The sequence below is a fragment of the Acomys minous genome (assembly GCF_964271855.1).
Source record: "Acomys minous genome assembly, chromosome: 6".
NCBI lineage: Eukaryota > Metazoa > Chordata > Mammalia > Rodentia > Muridae > Acomys > Acomys minous.
This window is the reverse complement of record NC_140487.1, coordinates 69,435,939-69,448,279: the sequence shown is the minus strand read 5'-3', so window position 1 is coordinate 69,448,279 and position 12,341 is coordinate 69,435,939. Positions and strand designations below refer to the sequence as shown.

Genomic DNA, 12,341 nt, shown 5'->3' with positions numbered 1-12,341 from the left:
TATCGGAAGGAAGGAAGGAAGGAGGAAGGAAGGAAGGAAGGAAGGAAGGAAGGAAGGAAGGAAGGAAGGAAAACGTCCTACAGCCCGATATTAAGGAGGCATCTTCTCAGTTGAGATTCCTTCCTTTCCAGTGGCTCTTGCTTGGGTCAAGCTAACACATAACTAGCCAGCACGCATGCTCTATACAGATGCAGTTTGTTTTCACTGTTTGGGATGAAAGTTATTAAAACTTCAGTGTAGGGTTGCCAGGCCTGTAGGTGTAGAACTCACAGATCAATAGACAAACACACATTATTGCTCAGGGTACTAAGGATTGGAAATTTGGGGGTGATACTTGTTATCTGAATCAAGTACTCTACCACTGAACTATTTTTCCAACTCTCAGACACACGTTGTCCATATCACTGAACTAGTTTACCTTTGTCCAGATAGTTTGGCTTTTTAAAAAAAAGTTAGAAATGCTCCCCAGTTCTCCAAGAAGATTTGTATAAAGAACCTGGGTAAAATGAGAGCACCCCAGGACTGCAGCGCATCCCTTGAGAGCTGAAGGGGGTGGGGCATGGAAGAGGGAGGGGCATGGAAGGGGGAGGGGCATGGAAGGAGGAGGGGCATGGAAGGGGGAGGGGCATGGAAGGGGAGGGGCATGGAAGAGGGAGGGGCCTTTCCGTCTGACAGACAGCCTGTGCTCAGCTTTCCCTTATGAGACAACGTGTTTCAGAGGCCACTTATCACCAGCACTCAGAAAGTCCCGTTCGACACCCACTTCACACCACTTGTGTAGTAGCAACCAAGAGAAAATACCTTGAAGTGCAGATATTGAGGAGAAGGAAAAACAAAGCCGTGCATCCCATGGTGATGGACAGGCTCAGCCGTCTGCCCAGGAAGTTGATGCCCAGGATATTTAAAGGGTTCACTGGAAAGCAAACAGCAAACACAAGTGCTGACACCGTGGACCAGAAAAGCAGTATCCATAGACACCAACAGGGACCCATCGTGTCATTTCAGAAGGAAGCAGCTACCGTCCTAAACCCAGGCACATGGTCATGTCAAGACAGGGTTTCTCTGTGTGCCCTTTTCTGGTGTACATGCAGGCAAAACACTGTGCACATATGATAAATAAATGTTTTAATGTACATGTCATTTCATTATTGGTATCTTTTCCTCATTCCTCTTTGCCATGGCCTAGCCTAAAGAAAATACCAATATGTTTGTTGCTACTGCTAATACTGCCATGTTGGTTATGAGTGTGCCATATTCAATTAAGACTGGCAGCAAGTCAGCACACACTTGCTTTGCTTTTCCAGCCTTTTCCCAGAATGGGATATAACACATACCTTCAGGATTCCTTACAATCCCCAAGGACAAGCCATAGTGAGAAGAGCCCGAGCCTCTCTCAAAAAGCAATTAAAAGGGGGGGGGGGCATCAGGGATAAATTAACTGACATTCTTTTTACCATTAATTTTTAAAAATTTGAAAAAATGGTCTGTTCCCACCTATAAACATTGGGGTGCAATGCTTCCCAGGATCACCCCTTTACCATTAGTCTACTGGTGAGATTTTATGGATAATACGCGGAAGGGTCCTGCCTGTCTCTTATCCATGGGACAAGGGTTTGTGTGTGTTTTTCCAGAAGGCACAGACGAGCCAGTTTGGGTTCCTGGTACACCTGCTCTAAGGGAAACAATGGAACTGCTCTGGACGGCACGTTTCCAGACACTAAACCATCAGGAGACAGTGGCTGGAAATACCACCAGCATGGATGTCATTACCCTGTCTGATCTGGGACATTTCTTCCAGGATGTGGCTTCCAAACTCACCACCAAGTAGTTTATTTGTTTATGCCATGGTAATTATAGTTTTACTTCTTAACTTTTTCCCTATATGGCTTTTTTTTAAAAAAATCATATACGCATCCAAAATGAGCTCTCCTACTGGAGATCTTTAACCTTGAAGTTAAAACAGCCTGTGGGAAATGTCGGGATCAGCCTGATGGAGGCCCATAGAGAGAATGGCAAGGAAAGCATCAGAAGCTCCTACGGCTCCTGGAAAGGTCCTGATCCACTGCACACGGTGCTGATCTGCTAGGGCCTGCTAGCACAATAGTGAAGTCTCAAAATGGATCCAAAGCTAGGGCAGTGACTGCTTTCCCCTTCTTTATGGGAGTCTCCTGGAGGTGACTTTCGCCCCCCACCCTCACCCCCATTTCCTTATAGTTACACCAACCTGACTGATCACTATTGGTGCTTGAGGCTAGCATGGGGTGGCCCGATTGGCCCCTTAATCATAAAAGGCTTATACACTGCACAGTAAAGGTAGATCTGCACCTTGAGTCTGGCCTCCAGAATCTGACTCCCAGGATTCTGTGTGGGCTCTGTCACCACTCACCCCCTCTTCCCCGGGATCCTGATCCGCACAGACCCTGAGCTGCAGCAACCCTGCCTGAAACAGGGACGGCATCTTACAAGCAATCTCCCCGAGTGTGCTGATGATCATGGTCCTGTAGTCAGAGGGCGCAAACAGATGGCAGTAGCAAGGACTCAGACTCTCCTCTGAGTTCCCTGTGGTCACCATCACCTCTGGCTCGGACTCCGGCTTCGAACCACAGACCAGATCCCGCTCCAGCAACTCAGCGCTGGCCAGGATAACACCGTAGTAGGCGAAAGAAATTCCCAGCCTGGAAATGAGAAAAGAATGGCATTAGCAGAAGCTCTCACCAGGCCAAGGGGACAAAAAGAACCATGAAAGGCAGGGGTGAGAAGGAGGGTGGTCTATGTGGAAGGCACCGAGCAAGAGAAACAGAAAGCAGCATCTGAAGACAACTTTGGAGAAACACGTGTATGCTTCTTTGCTGGACATAAACTTTGAAATAGAATTCCTAACTCCTAAGATGTATGTATTTGTCACACTAATAGGACCCTAGACAGGATTCCAAATCATCTCCTCCCATTTGAACAACAGGCAGCTGTGTGTGGAATGGTCCATTGACTTTGCAGTCTTTTTGGAGATCTATTTTTATCTTATGTGTACCATGTGCCAGTTGCATGCTGTGCCTTGGAGGCAAGGAAACAGTGTTGGGTCTCCTAGAGCCGGAGTTAAGTGGTTGTGAGTGACCATGTAGGTGCTAGGAACCGAACTGGTTTCTCTGAAAGAGCAGCCAGTGCATGTAATTGGCGAGCCATCTCTCCAGCCCGGTGGTCTTTTTCAATGTAGCTAGTTTTACCTACTATTGGGTTTATGAGAATGTGTAGGGTTCTGATTTACGTTTCCTTGGTGACTTTAGGGTTGAGTATGTTTTGGCGTGTGATTTACATTCACTGACATGCCTATTCAGCCTTTTTCCTGTTTCTGAACTCAGTTGTTGGGACCGAAGAGATGGCTCAACAGTTAAGAGGATTTGCTGCTCTCCCAAAGGAACCAGACTTGAGTTCCCAGCACCCATGCTGTATGGATCACAGCCACCTATAGCTCTAACTCCGGGGATCTGACACCCTCTTCTGGTATCCTTGGCCAACTGCACACACGTGCAGTACTGAGAAATGCACACACACACATACATTTAAAAACTAAAAATCTTAAACTCAATTGCCTATCTTAACTTATTGAATGACAATTACATATATACCATTTGTATTTTATATGCATATTGTATACTGTGTTATACACACACACACACACACACACACACACACACACACACACACACACACACACACATATATATATATATATATATATATATATATATATATATATATACCCAAAACTGCGATAGGTGTGTGTGTGTGTGTGTGTGTGTGTGTGTTCCAAATTTCTTAGTTGGTAGCTTGCCATTAGGCTTCTCATAATATTTATGTGGCACAGAGAAACTAATTTGTGTTTGTTTGAGACAGAGTTTTGTGTAGCCTTGGCTGACTTCAAACGGGTAGCAGAAATTGACTTTGAACTGTTGGTCCCCCCTGCCTCACTTCCCAGTGCTGAATTTATAGGACTGTGCCACCAAGCCCAGCTCCAGAGATGCTAATTTGACGTAGGAAAAGTCATCAGTCTTTCCTGTACATTAAGCACTTTTTTGAGTTCTTTTGAGTGGAATCCTTTGCTCACTCAAGGTTAAGGCTGCAAAGAAATGAAACACAGAGAGGCCCTCGGCAGGCTGCCCCACTGAGTCTGTCATTGGAGAGTCCGAGTCTCTGTCATAGAGTAAACAGAAAGCCCAGACTACCAAGGGCCAGGAAATGGGATGCACAATCTTGGGAAGAGCTAGAAAACTATTGTAGAATAGTATGGTTTCCTTTCTTTTTTCATCATTTTATTATTTGGGGAGGGGGCGGCTGGGTGGTATTAGAAAGACAAGATATTGTGGGATGAACTATTTGATCTCCCATGTGTACTCCCCCAGGACTCCTGAAAGTGGGTTTACAGCGGCCCCCTTTAACCATAGATGATCTGTTCCAAAACAGTCAGCAGACCCCACAGATCATACCTTGATGCCTTACATGTAGGTCCTAGACAGACTAACAAAACAGTTTATAATATGCCATAATGAAAGTTATATTAGGGGCTGAAGAGTTGGCTCAGTGATTGAGAGCACTGAGTGCTCTTTCAGAGGACCTGGGTTCAATTCTCAGCACCCACATGGCAGCTCACAACTGTCTGTAACTCCAGTTCCAGAGGATCTGATGCCCTCTCACATACATACAAGCAGGAAGAATAGTAACGCACATAAAATAAAATAAATAAAGCATTTTTAAAAAGCTATATGTACATGTGGTCTCTCGGAGAAGTTGAGACAAGTATGATTTTGGGGGCTCTAGTTATGTATAGAAACAGAAATCATGAGAGGCAAAGAAAAAAATAAGGTGTATTTGTGGGACTCCTCTATTTGAGTGGGGTTCCTCCAAATACTTGTTTGGGTTTCTGTTTGTTTGGTTGGTTTGGTTTTGGTTTTTCAAGGCCGGGTTTCTCTGTGGACCAGGCTGGTTCTGAATGCTGGGATTAAAGGTGTGGCCACCATGCCTAACACAATTATTTATTTAATACCAGCCTTTCAGTAATTATGCTCTTACCATATGATCCAGATCTGCAAGGTGGTCCGAAGGTATTTGGAGTCCAGTAGATCTGCAAATCTTCCTCTTTTATCCTGGGAAAATGCAGAGGGGACAGAATACATGCAAAGGACTAAGGACATATTTCTTTGATATTATTGGTCATGCAAATCAAGCATCACATGAGAAGGTGATGTGATGAGGTCATCTCTGTGTGGCTCAGTTATGAAGCACCCGCCCCCACCAAGGCCAAAAGACTGATGTGGTAAAAACCAGGGCCTAGTGGCTGGAGGGTGACTCACTGGCTACTCTTGCTGAGGACCAGTTGGATCCCACATCCACAGGGTACCTCACAACCATTCCTAACTCCCGGTCCAGGGGATCCAATACCCTCTTTCTGGCTTTTGGGGAGCACAGCAAACATGTGGAGCACAGATGTATATGGAGGCAAAACACCAAAACACAAAATAATAATCTTTTTAACAACTGGCCCTAGCTGGTGGATCCAGTCACCAAGAGCTGAGTTGGTCTTGAGTGCTCTGCCAGCTGGTAGGTTAATCCAAAGAAGTATCACAAGACAGGCCATTTGGAAACTGATGAAAACTTCCAAGGTAGGCTCCATTTGTCCCTAGTTACTTTTCTCACTCTCTGAGCTGCCATGAGGTGGGCTATTCTGCTCCAACACGCCCTTCTACCATGAGGCTTTGGGTCACAGGCCCAGAAACAATCTTTAAAAAGTAAGAGAGGGACTGTCACAAGATGGCTCCACAGGTAAAGGCACTTGTCACCAAGCCTGGTGACCTGAGCTCAGTCTCCAGAACCCACAGAGTAGTAGAGAACTGATACTAAATTATTCTCTGACCTCTGCATGCATGCTGTGGCATGCACGTCCACATGCACACATATAAATATATGTTATAAAAAGACTTCAAGGCCAGACGTGGTGGTGCACACTTTTACTCCCAGCACTTGGGAGGCAAAGGCAGGAGGATTACTGTGAGTTTGAGGGCAGACTGGTCTACAAAGTGAGTTCTAGGACAGCCAAGGCTGTCCTGGTTTTGAGAAACCTGGTTTTAAAAACAAACAAACAGGCCGGGCGTGGTGGCGCACGCCTTTAATCCCAGCACTTGGGAGGCAGAGGCAGGCGGATCGCTGTGAGTTCGAGGCCAGCCTGGTCTACAAAGTGAATCCAGGACAGCCAAGGCTACACAGAGAGACTCTGTCTCGAAAAACCAAAAATAAAAAAATAAAAAAATAAAAACAAACAAACAAACAAAAATAGGCCATCAAGCAGTAAAACTAATCCACAAATAAAATATGTAAACCATATACTAGTATGCAACAAGATAGCTGAAAAGTTTCTGAAGAAAGCCGGCAGGTTTTATGGAAATACCTTACCAAAATGAGATGAAGCTAAATACAAGAAAAATAAAATGAAAAATTTTAAACTCTCTCATATTATAAGCCATGAAGGCAAATGATGTGATTAGCACTGCAAAGTAAGGGGCCTTGTCAGATAATTTTCCAGAATTACAGGGCAGTATGGCAAAGGGAGCCAGACTAGAGAGCAGTTGTCTCGGACTACCCTCCAGACTACGGCGGTGGGTGATGCAGGCGTGAGCTCACCAAGATGGGCTCCACCAGCCGGCCCTCTGGCATGACTGAGCGGTTCATCTTGGCAATGCTCTCCAGGGTGTCCAGCGCAGCCTTTGTGTTCCCAGCTGAGACGTTGAAGCGAGCAGATTCGGGGATAAACTGGGCACAGATTACAAAGAACATCAGAGCTACAGGTACCACAGAGTATAAACAGTGCTGTTGTTACTACTTCATGCCTTACTCAGCCCTAGTTGCCGACCCCTACGGGAGGGGTGGCAAGCTTCAAGGCACACAACGCATCAGGCATACTGATGGATTCATGCTGACTGGGAAACTTGCCTCGAGGGAAGGAAATCTAGAGAACATGAGACACTGGGCTAGAGATTTTAGATATGTGAATAGAATATAGTTTATTTTTATAGATACATCCATCATACAATGGCAGGTCTTGGGTTCTGGGCTTGAGAGCAACTCATACACCAAAAATTCCAGGCTGCACTTGAACCTAGGCCTTAAGAACACCCAGTGTTGGGATGCACTTGGCTGAGAAAGCAATGAAGTCTTAGTCTCCAGCTGCAGAGACAGGGCTCTTCCCACAGGAAGCAACAGGCCTGATGGGCACTGGCCTCATAGCACTGAGGGCTCTAGACCCGATTCGTGCTGGTGGTGAGTGCATACTGGGGATTGAACCCAAGGCCTTGTGCAAGTGAGATAAGATTTACATCACTGAGCCACATCCAAAGCCCTCAGGGCCAGGGATGGGGGAGGGGTGATTCTGAGCAACCACCCTAATCCCTAACCCTAACCCTGACCCTGACCCTGACCCTGACCCTGACCCTGACCCTAACCCTAACCCTAATCCCTAACCCTAACCCTAACCCTAACCCTAATCCCTAACCCTAACCCTGACCCTAACCCTAACCCTAACCCTAACCCTAATCCCTAACCCTGACCCTGACCCTGACCCTGACCCTGACCCTAACCCTAACCCTAACCCTAACCCTAATCCCTAATCCCTAACCCTAACCCTAACCCTAATCCCTAACCCTAACCCTGACCCTGACCCTGACCCTGACCCTAACCCTGACCCTGACCCTAACCCTAACCCTAAAAGAAGGAAGGGACCTGGCTCTGGTTCCAGCCATGGGAAAGATGCGTGGAGGTCATGCTTTTACTTATTGTGAAGGAGGAAAAGCTTGGGAAGTTATCTACTCTTTTAAAAAGAAAACAACAACAACAAAAACAAACAAACAAACCCCTTTTAAAAGATGCCAAGTGAGAAGACAAACCCCTAGAAATCTATGACCTGGTCACAGGCTTTCTAGAGCTGGAAGTGTTCCCATGGAGACCTGAATTGGATTGCTTGGCATAAATGCCCACTCAGGAGCCTTCTCCACCTCCATCCTCTACACTTCTCCTCCCCTCCCTTTTCCTTCCTTTTCTTTCTTTTGTATCCCAGGATGGCTTCAAATCACTTATGCAGCTGAGGGTGACCTTGAACTTCTGATCTTCCTGCCTAGGTCTCGTACGTGCTAGGATTACAAGCATGTGTTACTACGCCCAGTTTATGCTGTGCTAATGACCAAACTCAGGGCAGCTTCAAATATGCTAGGCAAGCGCTCAACCAAGCTACACAGGTCCCCACAACTGGAAGGTACTACAGCTCCAGGGGCTCAGATACATTCACGTTCACATACTAACATACAGACACACACACTCATATACATAATTACAAATAAAAGTAAACCTTTTTTAAAGAGGCTAACATAAGGGACTAGAGAGATGGCTCAGAGGTTAAGAGCACCGTCTGCTCTTCCAGAGGTCCTGAGTTCAATTGCCAGCAACCACATGGTGGCTCACAACCATCTATGGTGAGATCTAGTGTCCTCTTCTGTTGGGCAGGCATACATGCAGGCAGAACATTGTATACATAATAAACAAACAAACAAATCTTAAATATATATTTTATATATTTATATATATTATATTTTATATATATATTGAATATATATATATTCCAAAAAAAAGAGACTAACATAAAAAATACATTTGTGAGGAAAAGTGGTCCAGCAGAAAGGTAGCATAGAGGCAGTTTTAAAAGTGTCACCTTGAAGGCCATGATGAGGATGATGCCGGGGATGGAGGCAATGCGGATGAGCCAACGCCATCCAATGGTGGGGATGACCACGGAGGCCAGGCTGATGATGAGCAGGGAGCCAGAAAGCCAGAAAACCTGAGGAGAGAGACCTGAAACATGACCTTCCCTTCTGTCCTGCCTCCTTGACATCTCTCCTTTCTCTGAGGCCTTGGAGCCCATCCTTTGTACTGTGTGCTGGCAAGAGGGGCACTCCGAGGGGTGACAATCAGGTCCTGCTCCCAGGATTTCTCCTCTCATCTGAGGACGTGATGAGTCACTCAACTCCATGGCTCAGTTTGTTTTCCATAAATTGGTCTACCTCAGCTACAGAACGCCATCAGCAATATAATTAGAGTTTAAAACAAACGAAGTCTAATGTCCTGAAGGTCTTGGACACTGATGTGTTTTCTGGCACAGACACATCCCCATGTCATAAAGGGACACAAGAAGGGTGGGAAAGCGCTCTTCTCCCAGCTCACTGCCATCACCTTCTTTTCTCAGAAGGAGCTGATGCAGTTTACTCTGCTTGCTTCCAAAGTTCCTTTAGACATAGCTAAATAAGGAAGCATTTTGTTCCTTTTTTTTTTTTAACCGCCTGTAGTATATATAAAGCTTCCCACTTTGCTGTTTATGCTTACAACTTTGATGTCAACTTGACCCTGCTGATCAAGAATTATTAATAGGCCAAGTGGTGGTGGCACACACCTTTAATCCCAGCACTCAGGAGGCAGAAGCAGGTGGATCTCTGTGAGTTCAAGGCCAGCCTGGTCTACAAAGTGAGTCCAGGACAGCCAAGGCTACACAGAGAAGTCCTGCCTCAAAGAAAAAAAAAAAAAGAAAGAAAAGAAAAAAGAATTATTAACAGAACATTCCCACTAGCCAGAACACCCCATCCGTTTAAGATGACAGTCATGCTCACTCCGTCTCACAGACATTGAAAGAAGGTAGCATTTTAGAATACCTTTTTGGGAGCCAATTAAGGGGTGGCTTTTAAAAAAGTATTTGTTATTATTTTGTGTGTATACATGCTTTGCCTGCATATAGGTTCAGGTAGCATATCTGGTGACCGAGGAAGCCAGTAGGTGACAGAAGCCCTGGAATTGGAGTCACAGATGGATGTAAGGGGCCAAACGGGTGCTAAAAATCAGACCCATATGTTCCGGAAGAACCTCAGTGCTACCAAGCCAACTCTCCAACCCCAAGGGAGGATCGTCCTATCAAAGATAATTTCACCAAAAATAGAAAGTGACAGGACTATAGAGAAAATAGAATAATGTACGGAGAATGACTTGGGTGACAGGAGACAACTTCTCTGAGGAGGCGATAGATATAGCTTCTGTGTAAGAGCGAGTGACAGCTGGTGTAGCATTGGGGTGAATCTCAGGAGTATGAGGACAAAAGATCTTTTTAATGCACATGCACACTTTTTTTTTTAAAGAAAAGATGGCAAGGTGTGTTGGTGGACACTTGGACTATGGGTCCGTGAGTTGGAGATGAGCCAGCAGAGTCTGGCAATTGAGCAGGGTTAGGGGGAAGAGTGGGGTTCCACTGTGGCTCCTGCATTTAAGCTCAGAAGGCCAGCTGCTTGCTTTGATCTGAAATAGAAATATGTGTATCAGAGGCTTCAGGGGGAGGTAGGCAGGCAAGTCTAAGAAGGGTGCACTCAGAAGGCAGAAGGCAGAGGCTGGCAGATCTGTAACTTGAGGTCAGCCTGGTCTACAGAGTTCAAAAAAAAAAAAAAAGGCAAGCTTAAGCTTTCCTTAGTGAAGGGCACCATGGGAAACAGAAAGCTGGTGAAGATGCAATTGAATGAAGCGGCCATGTTCCAGCCCCTGCAAGCAGCAGAACTTGGCAGCTTTGGCCACGTGATTTTGGCTTTCGAGTCATCGATAGAAGAAAGCAGTAATGGAGTCTCCATCTGTGACTAAGGAAAGCCGCTGAGGCCAGCCATGTGCCATGGGTGCACTGCACGGAGGCCCAGAGAGGCCATTGCATGAGGCTGGGAAGGTGAAGCCTGCACTGCCTTGGAGACCCCAAGATGTTAGAGATGCCAACGCCATGGGACACCTGCTGGGGAGAGCTGCTAACAGGTGTGGAACCAGCCCAAGAGAAAGAAACGTGTTGCCATCAACAAAGCTGAAAGGAGTTGAGATCTGAAGACCATTTGCCATTTGACATGGAGATGCAGAGTTTGGAGTCTGCTGTTCTCCTGACTCTGTCCACTGGACTATATCCCGGTACGGTGCCGTAAGCATCCCTACTGGGTGGCACAAGTCCCCAGCTCAGAAAACTTTCAGCTTGGTGTTGGGAGATGGTCTGATGTATTTTGATGCCAATTACTGCTTACTGTCTCTGTGACTTACCTTTTGCTTAATAAAAAGCCACCCCACCCGGGCAGGGCAAAGGAGAGAGGAATTCTGGGAAGAAGAAAAGACCACCACAAGGAAAAAGAAAGAGATCTGAAGTGAAGAGAGGAAGGCAGCCATGGGTTAGCTGGAGGAGAAGCACATGGCTGGCATGGATGGAGAATCCAGCCCAGATGAAGAACATTAACAAGTATTTGGGATTACGGATGGGAGGTAGCTTGATAGAAATTATTAGAAGCAGATGGCAAGGGATTGAGACAGGGATCCCATGCCTGCCCCACTATGGGAAGTGGTTTAGAGGATTGATATCTGCCCTGTCCCAGGTTAACTAAGGCTATTTTAAAATATAACAAATGTCTGTGTCTTAATTGATAGCATGCTCATTAGTTGGATCATAGTGCCAAAATAACAGGCAGTACCCAAAAGTCAACCAACCTGCCAGAAGGAAGCCCACGTGACCTGTTCTTCCGGAAGCATTAGGCTCCGCAGAGTTCCCACTTTCCCTTACCTGAGACAAAGGCAGCATGTAGCCTCGGTATTTTGTGGGCAAAAATTCAGTCTTTATGATTAACCTGCACAGAGAGTGGGGAAACAGTGGTTTTATCTTTAGAAAACCAATCACCTTCCCTTTAAACAGTCACAAATTTTCACCTCAATAAAACCATCCAGCATAAAGGGAGGCTTGGGAAGTGGCTCAGTGGTGAGGAGCACTTGCGCTCTTGCGTTTGGTTTGTAGAACCCACACGGTACTCACAAGCATCCTGAATTCCAGTTCCAAGGAGCTGACACCCTTTTCTGGCCTCTGTGGGCACCAGGCACTCACGGGGCACACATACACATATACCCGCAGCAGAGCACTCATACACAATAAAATAAATCTAATTTTTTAATTAAAGGGGGGCTCGTTGTGTATTGATTAAGCTGCAGTGGTTCCAGTGGGCTTCCGCGTTGAGAAGCAGTGAGGAGTGAACTCGCAGCCGCCCCTCTCCTGTCACGTGGCTCTCACAGTCGTTTTAAATGGCCTTATCCCCTCTGTCCAAGAGAAGCGTCAGAAAACGGCTTTGTCAAATCTAACCATGGGTTTGTTTTTTATTTTCCTTTTTTTCTTTTTTCCTCAAGACAGGGTTTCTCTGTGTGACCTTGGCTGTCCTGGACTCACTTTGTAGACCAGGCTGGCCTCGAACTCACAGAGATCCGCC

The 12,341-nt window shown here is 46.0% G+C and overlaps 1 protein-coding gene across 2 annotated transcripts in view; it reads right to left on the bottom strand.

Annotated features, from left to right (window-relative positions):
- The window catches only part of SVOPL (SVOP like), a gene marked incomplete at its 5' end in the record, with an annotated part of 47,943 nt that overhangs the window by 20,530 nt on the left and 15,072 nt on the right, over window positions 1-12,341 (bottom strand). For both annotated transcript variants that reach the window (XM_084787617.1, XM_084787616.1), the window contains 6 exons: window positions 802-913; window positions 2,464-2,675; window positions 5,065-5,138; window positions 6,670-6,798; window positions 8,747-8,872; window positions 11,651-11,714. In XM_084787617.1, coding sequence (XP_084643743.1) covers window positions 802-913; window positions 2,464-2,675; window positions 5,065-5,138; window positions 6,670-6,798; window positions 8,747-8,872; window positions 11,651-11,714 — 717 coding nt within the window. The remainder of the gene's footprint in view (window positions 1-801; window positions 914-2,463; window positions 2,676-5,064; window positions 5,139-6,669; window positions 6,799-8,746; window positions 8,873-11,650; window positions 11,715-12,341) is intronic.